Source organism: Parasteatoda tepidariorum, chromosome 2 (assembly GCF_043381705.1).
Source record: "Parasteatoda tepidariorum isolate YZ-2023 chromosome 2, CAS_Ptep_4.0, whole genome shotgun sequence".
In the NCBI taxonomy this organism is placed as follows: Eukaryota; Metazoa; Arthropoda; class Arachnida; order Araneae; family Theridiidae; genus Parasteatoda; species Parasteatoda tepidariorum.
In genome coordinates, this window is record NC_092205.1 from 26,046,574 (window position 1) to 26,063,972 (window position 17,399).

At 31.4% G+C, this 17,399-nt stretch overlaps 1 protein-coding gene across 1 annotated transcript; it reads left to right on the top strand.

Moving 5' to 3' along the window:
* The first annotated feature begins 439 nt into the window (after window positions 1-439).
* Window positions 440-14,878, top strand: LOC107441309 (laminin subunit gamma-1). Its single transcript, XM_043053671.2, has 7 exons — window positions 440-753; window positions 3,253-3,354; window positions 5,396-5,500; window positions 7,818-7,919; window positions 9,874-9,996; window positions 13,209-13,305; window positions 14,763-14,878. Exons 1-7 carry the CDS (start codon window positions 567-569, stop codon window positions 14,773-14,775), a joined length of 729 nt encoding a protein of 242 aa, XP_042909605.1. The 5' UTR covers window positions 440-566; the 3' UTR covers window positions 14,776-14,878.
* Window positions 14,879-17,399: the final 2,521 nt, after the last annotated feature.

The window sequence follows — 17,399 nt, forward strand, 5'->3', positions numbered from 1 at the left end:
ATTTTCTTCTGTTCTTACCCATTTCGTAAGGCCGTAAAGTAAGCAAACATCTATAAGCTAGTAGGCATCAACATTTGATGTTTAGAATAATCTACATTTTAATTTAAAACAATCGCTAGTTTGCATGGTAACCAAATCAAAGCCAATGAAAAAAATCCCATTTTCCAACGTCTCTCCCGAACGATATAGGTGACTGAAAGTTTCGAGCAAATTTTAATATCGGGGGCTAAAATCACCCCTTTTATGCCCTGTTCAAATTACGGGACATAACACAAAACAGCTCTTGACTTATAGGAAAGGTAAATGGACACAAACATTTTTTCTTTTAATATGATTATGATATCTCAAAAAACAACTTTGTTGACATTCAATGCTTCATCGTGACGTAAAGATAACAAAGCGGCCTTATCATGGGGCTATCCTTCATACTTCATTAATGACGTTGTTATTTCAACAGTAGAATGAAAATAGAGTGGGTGATTTTTATCATCTGTCACAAAATACATCGATTTAATGGTATGGAATCAGTAAGGATTCACTCATTAAAGAAAAAAAAAGGCTGAAGCATGCCAGAGTATTATAAATGCATCGTATTCTTCTTAAGTGTTAGCCTGTTTTTCTCAGTTTCTGTTCGAGCCAGAAATGTTTTCGAAATTTTTGATGAACAGATCAAAAATATATCTCAGACAATTGGGATTTCTTCTGACAAAACGAGACCATTTGGATATGAGAACAAAAGCTTTCATGATCCCCGTAAGTATTATTATTCTTTAGTATAGATATACTTTGCATGTATAGTATAGATTTGTGTTAGAATAAATATATTTTGTATGTATGTACTTCATTATTGATATACTTTGTATAAGAGTATAGAGATATTTTGATGTGTGGATAATATGCATCCAGCATTTTATAAGTGTAGCTAAAGTAGGTTAATTCATATAGCCTTAAGCAGCGGTTCTCAAATGGTGTTCCACGGAACTATAGGGTTCCGTGAAGGAGTTAGAGGGGTTCGCATAGTAAGGAATTTTTTTGCCATTTTTTTCCAACATTTCTGACGAAATTATTAACGAAAACAATTAGATCTAGTTAAAAAACCACTATTCATTTCCCATTTCATTGTTTTCATATAATTATTAAAAGAAAAACGCTAATAAAAAAGAAGTGGCAATATTTGAAAAAATATATATATAATTTTTTAATAACAATATCTTGAATGAGAGTTAATTACACAAATTATTATTTTTAAAAAATAACGTTAACATTTCCTATCGAGCTTTTCAAATTATAATAAAATAATTAAATTCGCTAATAATGAAATATGTTTTTTCAATAACCATTTATAGCAATGCAAATTCTTTTAACGAACTTTTACATTTTAACGAAAACCATAGTTCAATGCCCATTTTGTTAATTTCCTTATTATACATTCACACCAAAAACAAATTTATTACTAGAATATATTCAGCTTCAGGTCTGTAAATCTGTCTGTCGAATATAAAACATAATTTAAGACGAATATAAAACTTCACATTTAGATAATGATACTCGTATAAGAAACAAAAAATTCAATTCTCTTATTTTATATTACATTTTATAACCGGTGTTGAACAACCAACCTGATTCTAAGCTTACTACTATCTAACTTCAACTCTGTAGCCTTGCAAATTTGAACCTAATGCAGAAGACCAAGGAACTTCTAGATCAAAGGTTCCCTGTTGTTTTCGACTGCGGAACCCTAAATAATCAAGTTTCTTTCGGCGGAACCCCGCAGCTTGAAATGTGTGTTTAAGAAAATGGACATAGCTATTTAAGGAAAGGGATTAATTAATAGCCCTTTAATAAAATGGACATAGCATTTTATTCCGTTTTTCAAACTTTTTTAAGCACTTTTCTTCTGTAAAAAAATAAATATAAATAAAATCGTAATGTGATATTGTTCTTTAGCATAAATCACTTTTAGTATTTTTAATTAATCCTTTTTTTTTTAAAAAAAAAAGGGATTTAAAAGATTTTTACTAGGTTGATAAGAAAACTATAAATTTATAAGCTAGGTTTTAAATATACGTTGTAGTAATTAAGATTTTTAGACTCAATTCACCGTTCAAAGTTGTGAATGAGAAAAAAATAGCCTGAAAAGTTACATCTGTAAATTATCCAGCTACACTTAACCCACAATCCCGGAATTTGTCTCCAAATGATCATGATAAGTTTTAAAGCAAGCAAAAAAAGTAAATGTGAAATTCCTGGTTTAGTTATCAAACTTATATTGAATATTGAAATAATATATTTTTTGCGTGTTTAAGAAAAAGGGCATAGCAAAAACCTTTCATTGCTCAATCTAAATTTAACTAAATGAGAATTCAGTATCTAGTTTTTTTAAACATTTAGCATAATCATTACGGAGCAAAAGTCCCGGACTTCGGGGTCGAGGTGACTAGGTATATTACGAATGTAACTTTTCAGACAAACACTAATAGATAAAGTCGTTCTAAAAAAATCGAAATTCTTCGTCAGTTTAATAAGACCATTGTAAATCTTGAAAAAAGAATTGCTAACAGTTAATATCTTTTAAAATAAAAATAATTTTAAAATATGTTCTGAGGGATTTAGGCAAAATGGACGACATCACAGTAGAAATTCACTTGAATCAATTTGTTTATTCTTTATAACAATGAATATTTTTCATATGACATGCCTTTATAAGCTCAAATCTAAGCCGGGGCGATAGAAGTTTGAGCCATGGTGGTTCAGGGAATAGAACATCACACTGAGATAAACCAGGTTCGAATTCCAGCTACGGCTGGTCGATACGAGTTCCTCACCCGGCTCGCACCAGGTACGGTACTAACGTAAAATATCCTCGGTGGTAGGATGATCACGAGTTACAGTCCCCTTGACATCAGTCTGATCATGGGAGGTTTTCGGGGTTTTCTCCTCCGTGTCACGCAAATAAGGGTTACATCCATCAAAAAAGTCCTCCATAAGAGCAAATTTCTCCCGTTACTTAATTCAAGAGTTCCCTTGTCTTCTAGATTGGATTCAAAATTACAAGTCTCTGGAGTTGAATAAGGGTAGTCGTAAACTCAAAATTGGTCTGCTGTTCAACGACAATCATAAAAAAATAGAAGTTTGAAAAGCGGAATCAATTGAGGTCCATATTCTTTAAGCATTCCAAGAGTAATTAAGTACACAATAAAAAGCACTCACCAAGGATTTGTTCTCCAAACTATTAATGTAATTTCATTCTAGAATGTGACTGTGGGTTTGGATCTTCAGGTTGCGATTACAAAGATGGAAAAAAGATTTGCAAATGTGACTGGCAATATTCTCAGAACAATGACAAGTGCGAACGTAAGAACTCTTTGATTTTTTTTATTCTCCCTTCACTACATTTTCTTATAATTTATGCTAGAATAATTGATCTCGCACTACAAATTACAAGTTCAGATAAAAAAAAATCAAATTCTTGAAAAACTTCGTGTATTTTAAGAATGCGAATCGTAAGCCTATTCTGTTACACTATAGAAAATGTTTGGTGCATAGATGACCCCCTTTTTGGTGGTTAGTTATACAAAATTTTTACAGTGATGTAATCACATTTTTATTTAGATTTTCACCTTTATAGTTTTATTTATTTTTTCGACCTAGAAACAAAGCAACACATATTTTCATGTGAATTACAATCAATTAAATAGCTTCATTGCTAAAATATTCGGTTACAAAAACAAGCACATTTTTAGTAATATTTTCAATCTGAAACTTTTAAACAATTGTTATTTTGTCCAGTGTATATAAATTATATTAAAAAAGTATTTAGTTTACCTAAATACCTAAAATGGTAACAACCATATACCAAAACTTTTCAGTGTGTGCCAAAAATGAATCGATAATTGTATTTCTTAAAATTTTTCCCATTGTTAAGGTCTAGATAATAATTAATAAATACTCTTGTATATGACGAAGATCAAAAAATACTTTGGAGAGGGCGATTATAAGCACATTACAGTAACAAAAATATAGTTTTCTGTCGAATACATATATTTATACAAATTTATCTCATATTAATAACCAAGATTTCAAAAATTTTTATTTTCTTACAAATGTTACGATTAGAAATATACAAAATTTGAGAAAACTTTACTACATTTTATTAATGAATAAGGTTCGAAGTATGACCTTTTTTTTAAATTTGAAATTGTATTCGTTTCAGACATTTTGCAGTTTTAAACTGTCAGCACGTTCCTCCAGTTAAGTAATTATGAAATCGGTATTTCAAAAACTGAGTCCTGAACAAACGAATGACAAGTGATTTATCACCAGTGGCCACCAACATCTCCGATCTTGAAACCATGTATTTCCTTTTTATGCTAGAACCGCTCATGAACTCTCCATGCCAAATGCTCTGCACTGTTAGGTTTGCATAACTATTTAAGAGAGTAATTATGCAAGAAATGCTATTATGCACTCTCGCATTACTGCTAATGCACTTGAAGCAAAAGAAAGAAACAAAAGGAACTAAACAAAGGAATTGAAGAGATTTTTAAAAGACTTTTTGAAAACAGAATGGAGGATCTGGCCTAAACCGATCCTTCAACAGTATTTCCTGGATGCCCCGAAATGGGGGTGGGACAGGGTAAAGCCGAACTATAGCCGAACTAATGTACTTGAGCGGAGCTACTAAAAGTTTTTTTCTCGGTCGTATGCCTGTTTTAGGCAGTGGAGGAGCGATTGTTCCTGTTTTTCAGTGGCGCCATCTATGGCCAGGAATTCGACTTCTGCCACGCCATTCACACAACCACAACCCGTTTATAGGGCGGACCACAGGAGAAAGGACATAGAACACACACAGAGAGAAAGAAACATCCATGGCTTGCCCGGGATTCGAACCCAGGACCTTTCTGATGTAAGGACAGTTCCCTGCCCCTACACAGGTCGGTCGGCATTAAAAGTATTGAAACACCAAATATGTGGAACAAATTTGATTAAAATTTGATGTTAGAGTAACAACGCTTTGTCAGCACCAAAGGAGAGATAATCAGCAAGTAGGTACTTAATTTACGTCGCACTACAGCTAGCTACACGATGGATAATTGGCGACGATCTGTGAAACATCCCTGAGAATGATCCGAACACTTTTATATGATACACAATAAAGAGCACATTTTCAGTTATTCTTCATTAAACTCTCAGAAATTATGACAATCTAGTACTGACACAATTATGCCAAAGTAACTATGTTCTTATACTTTGTTGCAGGACTTTATTTAAAAGCAATCATAAATTCCTCACGGTTATTTTCGACAAGTACTTATTTTCTCCTGTCTATTTAAGTATCAAAATAAACTCAAAAACTAACAGCTTATAGGCAGTAAAGTTTGTGACATTTTTGCAGGATGCTACTGTGGAATTTTCGCCAGTAAGTGCTATTTTGAAAATAACAAAATAAAGTGTTCCTGTTTCGGAAAATACAAGCAGAACAGTTTAGATGAATGTGCAGGTATGTATGATGAAGTGAAGAAATGTGGCATTTTTATTGATAATGTAACTTTTTTTTTTAATCTTAACATTTTCGATTATCTCTCGAGCCCTAATTGTCTTAAAGTTATTCTTGAATTAGAATTTTAAAAGCTAGATATGGATATCGATATGTAAAAGTATCACCTCATCGGTGACTTTCTTATTGTGGTCACCATTCGTAACGCATGTTTAAAAAAACAATTAACACAGCACGACATGCGTGTTTAAAGGAACGGACACAGCTCGAAACTTGTGAGTAAAACAACGGGCATAGCTCAAAACGCATATTTAAGAAAATGGACACAGTTCGAGATGCGTTTTTAAGAAATTGAACCTAGCATTTAATTCCGTTTTTCTAACTTTTTTTAAATTTTTTTTTTTACCCAAAGAAACTCGTAATGTGACTGCATCCATTTGATTAAGTCACTTAGTACATTTTATTTAATTAGACTTCTTTGGGAAGACAGTAAAAGTCAACAGCTCTTTTTACAAGTCTATCACGGATCCAATACATTTATAATGATGGTATTAAATGGACGCTGAACTAATATGGATATTTTAAAGCCACTTTTTCTCGTAGAGTACTGAATGCAAAGAGATCGTTTGAGAAGTATATTGATGTACTATAAATTTATATATATATATATTGATGTCTATAAATATATTGATGTACTATAAATTTATAGCACTCTACCTATACTAATTTATATACCTATACTATAATTAGTACTATAGTACTAATTATAGTACTCTACAGTAAATCTATAGTACAATACTCTATCCAGCACCACTGACACCCAGTTTCGAGAATTTATCCCGAAATGATTTTGTTTAGTGTTTAAAATGTTAGGAAGAAACAAGCTAAACAAGTTAATTTAAAAGTTAATTTAGTCGTTCAATTTGGATTGAACATCAAAATAACGAATTTTCTTCTGTGTCCATTATCCAAAACACGCATTTCAAACTAAAGTCTAAAATAAAATCTCATCGAAGTCCTGGTTTATTTCACATAAAAATATAATTGCATTTGACCCATTTTATTTAATGGATCTGATGTCTGCCCTTCAGTATCCATGAAATCACCTGTTACGGCGCAGCGTAAGCTTAATGGTCTGGGCAGGTATATGGCAGCACAACCCTCTATATCCTTAAAAGAGGTAATGAAGCTTAAGCTACTGGGATATACAAATTCCCCTCCCTATTAGCCTATTCAGTGGGGCATTTGACCCTCATTTCATATTAACGGACAATAGTTCTCTAACTTAGTGCTCGACGATGCTCATAAAAAAACAAAAATATTCCCGACACGGATTAGCGTGCCAGATATCTAGACCTCATGTTATTACAACAAGACTGGGATGTTCTGGAGAAAACAATTAGTTGCTCCCATCCCTCTGACAAATATGCAGAATATAAAAACAGCGTCGCTAAACATGCGGAATCTTAGTAACTCCTAAACTAAGCTTAGATAGACACACCAGTATGAAATCACTGCAATTATTTATACAATCACTGTGATGTCAGAATTAAAAATACAATACTGATTCATATTGCGGTCGATCAGTGACGTAGCCAAATTGAGGAGGTTTCATGGAGACCATGCGGATCGCCTCCTCTCCAAAATAAGTAAGAAAATTCACAGATAAAAATACACGATTTTTTTCCAATTTCCTGAGAAAAAAATATTATGAAACTGTTGTTAAGGTAAATTACACTCGATTTCCTGTAAAAATTTAAACAAAAAATATGTTGTTTACTTCTTTTCCTTACCCCTTTGTTAACAGCTTCATTTAGAGCTTTGTTAGCTTTTTTGCTGTTTGTTAGCTTCGAAGCCGTCCATGCAAAAAGAAATTCCCTAACCCTTCGGGACATATATATCACTCCCAATGACATCTTTAACAAAATAGACAAACAACAGTATCAAACAGAAGAATTTTATTGCAATTATGTTTTTTACATTGGTTTCATCAATTAAAATGCTGCTTAGTTTCAACTATCTTCAAAATCATAAATTGAGTCATTTTAATAAAAGTAATTATCGATTTTCAAGTTTCAATACTATTTCGCTTATCTGTTAAGATCTACATCTTGGCTAAAATTCTTTCGAATCTCCCCCATACATAAAATCCTAGCAATGCCACTTTTTTTTAAAAATATTTTTACTTTTTTTCCCTTGCAATTAAAGTGTAATGATTTGGAAAAATTGTGTCTAGATTTGAAACATAATGCTATGTGAAATATGAACTTGCAGATGCAAAAAGATTTTGTTATTTTCATTCTTTAATTCTTTTGAGCAGAATGTGATTGTGGATTTGATTCAAAAAGCTGTGAATTCAGTGGATATTCAAAGGTGTGCACTTGCAATTCTGGATATATTGTTATACGTGATAAATGTGAAAGTAAGTTATGCTCATATGCATTGTAAATTATACATGGTGTTCTGTAATCACCCTCATTAACATATAGATTTTTTTAGAATACTTGTCTGAAAGGAAGTTTAAAAATTATACACTTTTAAATAATTGCAAATTAATATTAAAGCGAGTAAAAAATGTTATAAAAATCTGAGAATAAGATGTTGATGTAGTTCATTTACGTTGCACTAGAGCTACACAATGGGCTGGCTATTAGCGACGGTCTGGGAAACATCCCTGAGGATGATCCGACGACATGCCATCACAATTTTTATCCTCTGCAGAGGGGATGGCAACACCGCTTCGGTAGCCCGACGATCTACACGCGAAGTCGAGCACTTTACGGTAGAACAGTTTAACGAGAACCAATACCGCACACTCTCAGTCTATACGCAGACTGATCCAAGTAGTCCCCCACCCGCACACTGACCACAGGCAGCGATGCTTGACTTCGGTGATCTGCTGGGAACCGTGTCTTAATGATCAGTCCACTGGCGGACCCTCTATGGAAGAATTAGAATTAAGGAAAGCTGGATTGAAAACGTCATAACCATTTTGGTTTACGGATGATGTTGAAGGTGTTGCCGATTATCGCTTTTCACTTTCTTTGCATCTTCTCTGACAAATCAACAAGTTGTGATGTTTTCAATTTCACCTACCTCTATATTAATATGTAAAATCTTTATAACATTCATGTTCTTTGTTAAATATTAATTTACCTAATAGTGGGAATTTTTTTGTTTCATTTTTGAGAAAGGTTCTAAAAATATATTTTTAGGATTGTGGTTATTAATCCCTTTACTCATAACTTTTATTTAATTTGTAGAAAATAAAAAAATGGCACACAAGGATAAATTTTAATTAATTATTATATTTAGAATGATAATTTTTTTATTAATTATTATATTTAGAATGATAAGTTTTAATTAATACTTACTTACATATTATTGAATTATTGCTACATGTTATTACTAAAATTATATTATTAACACATAATATTGCTATTATTATATTATCAAACAAATACTATCAAATTATTACTTACTTACAAATACTATCATTTGAGATGTGCTTATTTCATTGCGAAGACGATATTTTATACTTCTTATCCAGACATGAATTCTTTCGAAATCAAATTGGGAATTGTATTTATTCTGGTGTCTAAAATTTAAACGACAACAATTATAATAATTTAAACAATTAAAACTACTCCTCTCCAGCATTTTAACTTTTGACCCCAAATATATAAGAGTGACTGCAATCTGCAAAATACGATTCCAATATTATGGTCAAGAGACTCGTCTAAAGTTAATGTTTGGTACAATCCTCTTTAATTTTTGCTTATTTCGCTTTATCGCTAACTAAGGGGTAACACAACTTCTGTGAAATTCACTACATAGCGAAACTTATATTATTAATAGTATACTTTAATGCTTATTTCGTGAAACAACGATTTGAAATCTTAAGCTCATTTAATATCCCCGTTAAATTTTAATTTCGTTAGCACAGTGGTTTAAAGAATAGACGTCTCAAGGTTACCGGATTTCCCCACTCACTACGCTTTTCCCCTCTCCATTACTATGGTTTTTTTTCTCCATACCAATTGATTCTCCAACTTCTTACTGAACTTCTTACTGAAACATTTACAAGCAATAGTAGCGGCACACTTTTAACTTTTCGAAAATGATTTATTACATACCATTAAGTAATGAATATCTTGGTTAAATCAAATTGTTTCGAGGTCGAACAATTTAGCTCGAACAGGCCCTCGAACCTTAGCTACCTGGTATTACCTAACATTTCCGTATATATCAAACAATTATTATATAAACAGTATAAAACTTTAATGANCAAAATCGATCCAGCCGTTTAGGAGGAGTTTAACCACTAAAACTGTGACAAGAGATTTTTATATATATAGATATATATTTCTTTGTAGAATGTGATTGTGGTCCAATGTCCTTATCATGTGATCTTACGTACGACAAGTATACTAGGTGCACATGCCAACCCGGTTATGTTGCGAAAAGAAGTAGATGGGAGATGGATGAAAAATGCGAAAGTAAATATATTACGATTCCAGTTCCTCAATATATACTTTTGTCTTATCTTATAGAATTTTTTACAACACATTTTACTTATAGAGCTCTAAATACAAGACGATTTTTTTTCAAAGTTGTGGAATCAAAAACAAGTAACAAAAGAACGACTGTTAAAAAATAAGTGAAATTTCTACAATATGCTCCCTAGGCAGTGCTCATTTTTCTAGGCGCAGTTAAAAAAAACACCTTAAAGTCGCATTGGTAGATGGCATTGAGCGTGTAGTATAGTCAAAAGGCGAGCTTGCGCATGATACACACAGAGTAGACATGAATTTGAGCCTGCCTGAGCCCGAAGAATTTTAATCCGACGAACCTACCTGAGGCCAAAATACATAGGATTACTTAGAACCCGAATCCTCCCTAAATTTACTTCGGATAAAGACCAAATTTTGCAATCTCACCACTCGGCCTTTAATTTCTAAACGAGGAAATTAGTCATTAAAACCCATATATTATCACTAATCTGTAAAGAAAAGAAATGCGAATGAAAAAGACTAGAACTGAATGTGAAAGAAGTATTGTCAACAACAGCAAACATTCAAGTTTTTTTTATCATCTATAAGATTCCTAGTCAGAAACCTCTTTTGTATAAACCAATAAGTTTAAGATTTTTTTTTGTTCCCTATGCTCTATCTTTACACTTTTTTAAAAATTCTGAATCAAATTATGGTAAAAAGTACTGCTACCATGAGAACAATATCCGTGTAATCCCTCTTAGCCATAAAATTTTACACCGTAATTTTTATATTAGTATATAACAGCTAATTACAGTGATTTTAGAATAAATATTAATGTAAAAATTACAGTATGTCATATTTTTTGTTCAGTAAAATTTTACGGTAAAAAGTGATGATACTCAGGGTGGCGGTACTTTTTACCGTAATTTGATTCGGAATTTTTCGAATTGTACTGCATTATGTAAAAATGCCTGTGTTTGAATGCCACTGTAATTTTTTTACCAATTTTACATTTTTTTTATCAATTTTATATTCTTTATTCTTAATAACTAAACCTAGCGCTTGCTTAAAAACTGTTAGAGAAGTTCATAAAAGTTTTATCATGAGCATGAGCGTGAAATATTTTTTTGTAAACAGGTCCGAGCTTCCGAAGCACCGTCAGTTGTTTTTCTGCGCTTGACGATATTCTTAGTTTCAATTAACGTACAGCGCTATCTATCGGTGCAATTTTAAGTCATTTCTCTTAACCACATCGAAAAAAACTCCTATTCCTTCGGGAGTAGAGTTGCAAGGAGTACAAAAAAAACGTTATATATCTGGGAATAAACCGAGTATTTTGGGAAACAAATTTTGAAAATTGCTGTAAAATCAATGAATTCGTATTTTTCATCGGAAATAATATAAATCTTTCGCAGGAGTAAACTTAGTTAACTAACTTTTCGCAGACTTTTTAACTTTTTGCTTAATCTTTGATAGTACATTTTGAAAAATAAAATTCTGCTTTGTCATTTCTTTTCATAACTTGGGTTGAGCATTTTATTAAAACATGAAATTCTCCGTTTCAATAATCTTATGTTTTTCTCTGATATTTTGTAAAAAAGTGTTTAATTTCATGGAAATTATAGTTGGTAGTTTTTAATAAATTTATAAGATTAAGAAAAATTCAAAAATGACATTTAATAAAGTATTACAAGATTAAAGTAAAGTTGAAGATTAATAAAGTATTGTTAGATTAATAAAGCTTAATTGCAAGATTAATGAAGCATTGTATTAGAAAAAGGCACATTGCAAATTATTGCAATTGAAAGTTAACAAGCTACTCAAATGTATTACTATTTTTTTTTTAAATTTAGATTGCATCTATTATCTTGCATACATTAATCTCTCAATTCATATCAGCCTCCAAAATTTCAAGTTAATCTCCTAAAACTCCAAGGTTTATTCCTGTCTTTCTAAAACTGTAACTACTTGGGAGCCCACTGTTACAATTTCAATCTTTTTGAATAAGTTTTTTGTTACAGTTTTTTAACTTCAAAACTTCATCGCTTAGCTTTACAAATATCTCGGGTTGAGTTATATCTAGGGTGACCAGATTTTTTCGGGCAATTCCGGGGACACTCATCTCTACCCCCCCCCCCCACCCAATNCCCCCCCATTTTATCGACAGAAAAAATTGGAAAAAAATTTTGATCATTTATCTTAAAAAATATTATTTTTTTTCGTTTACATTTTTTTTATAATTTAGTACATAAATTATATCTTTAAAATCGTGNAGTTATATCAGGATTTTAAGTTAAAGGATTAAAATAATAACCTAGTGTTTTAAGTTTGCTTTTGCCACGGATTTCACCTTTAAAGAGTTGATAAAATTAGTGCCTGGTTCATTCGGTACTATAACAAAGATTATCAATGTCATTCTAACCTCTAATTCTGGACACTCCAGGGTTAAGGGCTACATTATTGAGGACCAGCAACGCGTGAAGGAAAACCTTGGGTCAGAATCTATCTTTCTTTCACGATAGAAGAAAAACTAAGAAGCAAAGTGAAGATGAATGTACCGCCAAAAAAAACGGGATTACTTTCTGACAATATTATCATGCAGTGTCCATTTCACGTATAGTTTGAGGAACTTAGATATCTTTATTATATAATAACGCTGCTTCTAAAGATGAGAGATGGTAATGACGGGTATTTGGCGCCACATTAGACTGGAGGTCATTATCTAGCAAAACCCTCGAGATTGTTTTCCTGCTCATTCATAGATTAACTTTGAAGCCAAGGAAGGACTAAAAAACAACTTTAAGATCTATCTCATATCATTGGTGAATTGTTGCTCATTACTTTTGTCTCTTATCGCTCTGGATTAAATCGATTTTTTTCCAGAGCAAAAAAGATCAAATCTTCATAATCTCCCATCATTGACGAAAACGTTTTTGGAGAGGATATTTCAAAGTTCTTTTATATAATCAAACGCTCAAAAAATGCTTAGATATTTATAACAATAGGTTAAATAATCAATTCCTTTTAAAATTATCACTTGGTGATAAATCCAATCAGTCTTTCTCACTCGTCTTTTTCGTTCCATGTGTAAACAAAAAAATTTAAAAAAAAAATTAAAAAAATGTCTTTTTGTGTGTATCTCTCATAAGCAATAGAATCTTGGCCATGTAACATAACATATTATAATATGCGGTTTTGATTGTATTTTCTTTCAGCGCCTGGACCCTCTGGATGGAAAGTTGCCACTTACATTGAATCGGTTATCTTCGGCCTCACCATTCTTACCTGTACAATCATACTTTGCTGTAAAAGGTATTATTGAGATAATTTAAGAGTACTATTCTAGAACTATCTGTAGGGAAGAATGTTGTACACAGGACTAATTTTGACCTTTATTTTCTGTGTAATTTGTAATAGTTCAACAACTTCACAATGTTTGCGAAAAATGCTTTGTAAGTTTGTCTATTAGTCCAAATTTTTTTTTGAACTAACGCTGGTATACACTCCCAAAAAATATCATTAGTTTCAAGAAAGAAGAAAAACTGATCCAAGATAGATGGTTTTGTATCCCAAACCAGTGGTTCTCAACTCATGGGCCACGGGTAGATGGTACTGGACCATGGACGCTGTAAATGGATTAGGGGTATGAGCCTTTAAAAAAAATTTGAGTATTAAATATAGGAATAAATTGTTGAGAGTAACTTGAGTGAATACAAAATAATTATTTTCTTTAAGGAAAAAAATTAATTCTTGTGCAGTACTATTTATTAATTACTGTCATATAAACACAATATATCGTCTTACGCATATGATAGATACTTGTCATAATATTTTTTTTTACTTAAACACTTAGAAGTTAGTGAACCTTATTTCGATTTTTTTTTTATTTTTTACTATAAAATTGCTGGTCCTCACTGCTTAAGAGGTTGAGAACGCCTAAAATCATAAAATAGTCACTGCTATGGATAACATTAAGTTTGAGTTCTTATCTTCTAAATTTAAATATTGGTATATCCATGCATTCCTATTTTTAATCAAGTTGCCCGCATTAATCAAAATAAATCAAATGAATCATAAAGGCAATATTAAGTAATATTTTGTTTAATTTATTCAATACATAAAAACTTCAAGATTCCGTATTTCTTAGTTGATAAGAAACTACATTTGCGGTAACTAGCATTCAAACTGGTATAATTTAGAACTTAGGTCCTAGACAAAGCAAGTACAAGATTTTTTTTATTTAGTTAGGCCTAGAAAAAAAATCTTAAAAAATGGTTAGGTACTTTTTCTTATAGAAAATGGAATTTAGGTACTTATCCACCTTATTTGTTTTTCAAATGTAAGCACTACTATATGGTTTTTCCATTGAAATTATTAGGAAACTTTCTCAGAAACTAAATAAAAATTTAAAAAATGCTTGTTATCACACACTTTGAAAACCTAAAATGGTTCATCGCACAGCGAATAATACCCCTATTGTTACATTAACTAGTTATTTACTTACTGTTACATTAACTAACACCAACTAATTATATTGCATGTAGAATTTTCCCCCTAGGGGATTCAAATATTAACACTGGTTTATGTGGTCCAAGGTACAATATTCTCCCCTATAGTAAATGATATTCTTTTAAGCCACATTTCTGCAAATAAATAAAAGCAATATATATAAATTCTAATACTATATATTAAGGACTGTCTTCCTGGAACTGTCTGTATATAAGGTGCAAATTTGTATCTAAAGATCTTTTATTTTTATTTTCTTCTAGGAAACCATCATAGTTGAACCGTAGTTGCAACAATCATGAGGAACTGTTTCTTATTTCTGCAAACCAAAGAGCTTATATTTGTGTCAAATATTTTAATAAAAAGTTTAATTTTCGTTGTTTTTTTTTTATAAGAATCAGTTATGATAAATTGAGGGAAAATGGCTATCAGTTTGCTTCGTCAATACACAAATTTTGCTTCGATTATATCTACTATACTACTCTATACAGTGGTAAACATACTATGCCACTTTTTGTTTCCTTTCCTCCAGACGTGGACACGTACCTAGGTTTGCAAAACCCTTACCCGTATAGTCCACGTGTGGCTACCAGTGCAGCTCGCCACAACCCGGTGAGCTAGCCTGATCAGTGGACATACTATGCCACTGAAAATATTAAGACATAATTGTTTTAGAGCCTATAACACCAAACATACCGATGTGACTTATTAATACCCGAAGTGTTTTCTAACTGCCAATCATATTTTTTCACAAACATTTAACACTTTCCCTCTAAATTACTTTTTGTGTTCAAAAAAATTATCTTTTCCATTTTGTAGGTTTCAAAATAGAAAATTAAGCTTTTATAACATTTTTTTCAATTCAAATCAAATTATTCCATTTTATATTAAACAGATTTTTCTATTAAGTTCTAAGAAAATCACTAAGCAACAAAACAAAAACGAAATCAAATTCTGTTGAAATCTTCTCTCTTAACAACCTTTTTTCAGTAAAAAAAAAAACGTTTACTAGCTTATGGGTGCAAAAACGTAATGGTAAAATGTAGGTAACGGAAATCCAACGTTAACTAGTTACACCGCAAAAAAGGTTAAAATTGTATTGCTTAAAAGTGCTAAGTGAGTTAGTTTCTTAAATGTAGTAGATAATGTAATTGTCTAATGAACCAGAAAACATCGATAGAAATTGTAGGTAATGGAAAAACAGTGTTAACTAGTTAGTTATGAAAAAACCTTTTTTACATGGAAAAGTATTATAGATTTTATCAAAGTCTCATTATTCAGAAGCAATTCTAAGTAAATTGGGTTTGTTAAAGGCAGAAGCTCAATGGCACAAAGCCGTAAACGACTATACTGTACCAAACACAAAAGTTAATACAAAATCAACGTATCGGAAGCTGATATAAAAACAGCAAAAGAATGAAGTCAGATTTTTTTCATATGGTTGCAAGCTATTTAATAAGGTGAAATCTTCCCTAAGATTTCACCGTAGAGGGATTTCTTTCAAATAGTAAATTTTTTGATTGACAAAGACTATATTAAAATGATGAAACGAATTTACCTCAAAATAAGAATTTCTAATTCATCCACAAGTAAATCTAAAAAAAATAATTCATCTGTAATTTTAATTATTTGGTTGCATGTGAGTGACGTAAGATGCCCAAAATAAAATAAAAAATTACAAGCTTTGTAACTTTTGATCCAATAATAGGATTACTTATATTATGATCACGCATTGAAGTTAGGGTAGGTAGGTTCTTTATTTATGTCGCACTAGAGCTACACAATGAGCTATCGGCGACGGTCTAGGAAGCATCCTTGAGGATGATCCGAAGACATGCCATCGCAATTTTCATCCTCTGCAGAGGGGATGGCTCCCCTTCTTTGGTAGTCCGATGACCTGCGAGCGAAATCAAACACTTTACGGTAGAACAGTTTAACAAGGACCGATACCGCGCACCCTCTTTCTCTACACAGTGATGCTTGACTTTGGTGTTCTACTGGGAACCGTGTCTTTACGATCGTGTCTTACGATTTATAATGTTAGACCCTAACTCCAGCGGGACCATTGCAGTTAGGGTCTAACATTATAAATATGATACTTAATTAGTACAGTCAATATTTCAAATTACGAAATTAAGCACAAAACTGTACTTTATCTGAAATAAGCATACTTTTTCCGAAGTATTTTGTTTCTTGACTCTCAAAACGTAGTCGAAGAAGTTCTGTAAAAGTCGATTCTTAAGTTCTGTGGTAAGAGTGGCATTAATTTGACGATGATGGGACTGGGTTATCTTTTTCATATAATTTTTTCTGACGATCTAATTACAAGTAAAAACATGTTTTTATATTTTTAATGGTAAAAAAGCAGTCTAATAGTAACTGAAAAAATATCTGTTAGATTGTCGGAATTATAGTTGTACTAAAGTATAGAAATCAATAAAAAAAATAGTTTTAATCGATTTATAGCTACTAAAAATTGTTTAAAATATTAGTAGTTAATTCTATCAATAATCGATATACTAAATTAAAGAAATTTCAAATGATGAATAACTGTTCCTCTAGAATGTAACAAGTAAATAACTGCAAATAGTTGCAACTTTAAACATTTTCTTTTGAAGTGAGAAAAATTTTAAAGATTTTACTTTAACGCAGCAAATGAATCGGCGCTTCATGCTGCATTTCATTACCATAAATTATTAAAAATGCTAAATATAAAATTTTTTTACTTTTTTTGATCAAAATTTATACAAAATAAAAAAATGTATAAAAAATATGCTTAATATGCTTAAAAAATTCTGTGGCAAAGGGTTAATGATAGTTTTACTTTTTTCGNCTTCATGCTGCATTTCATTACCATAAATTATTAAAAATGCTAAATATAAAATTGTTTTACTTTTTTT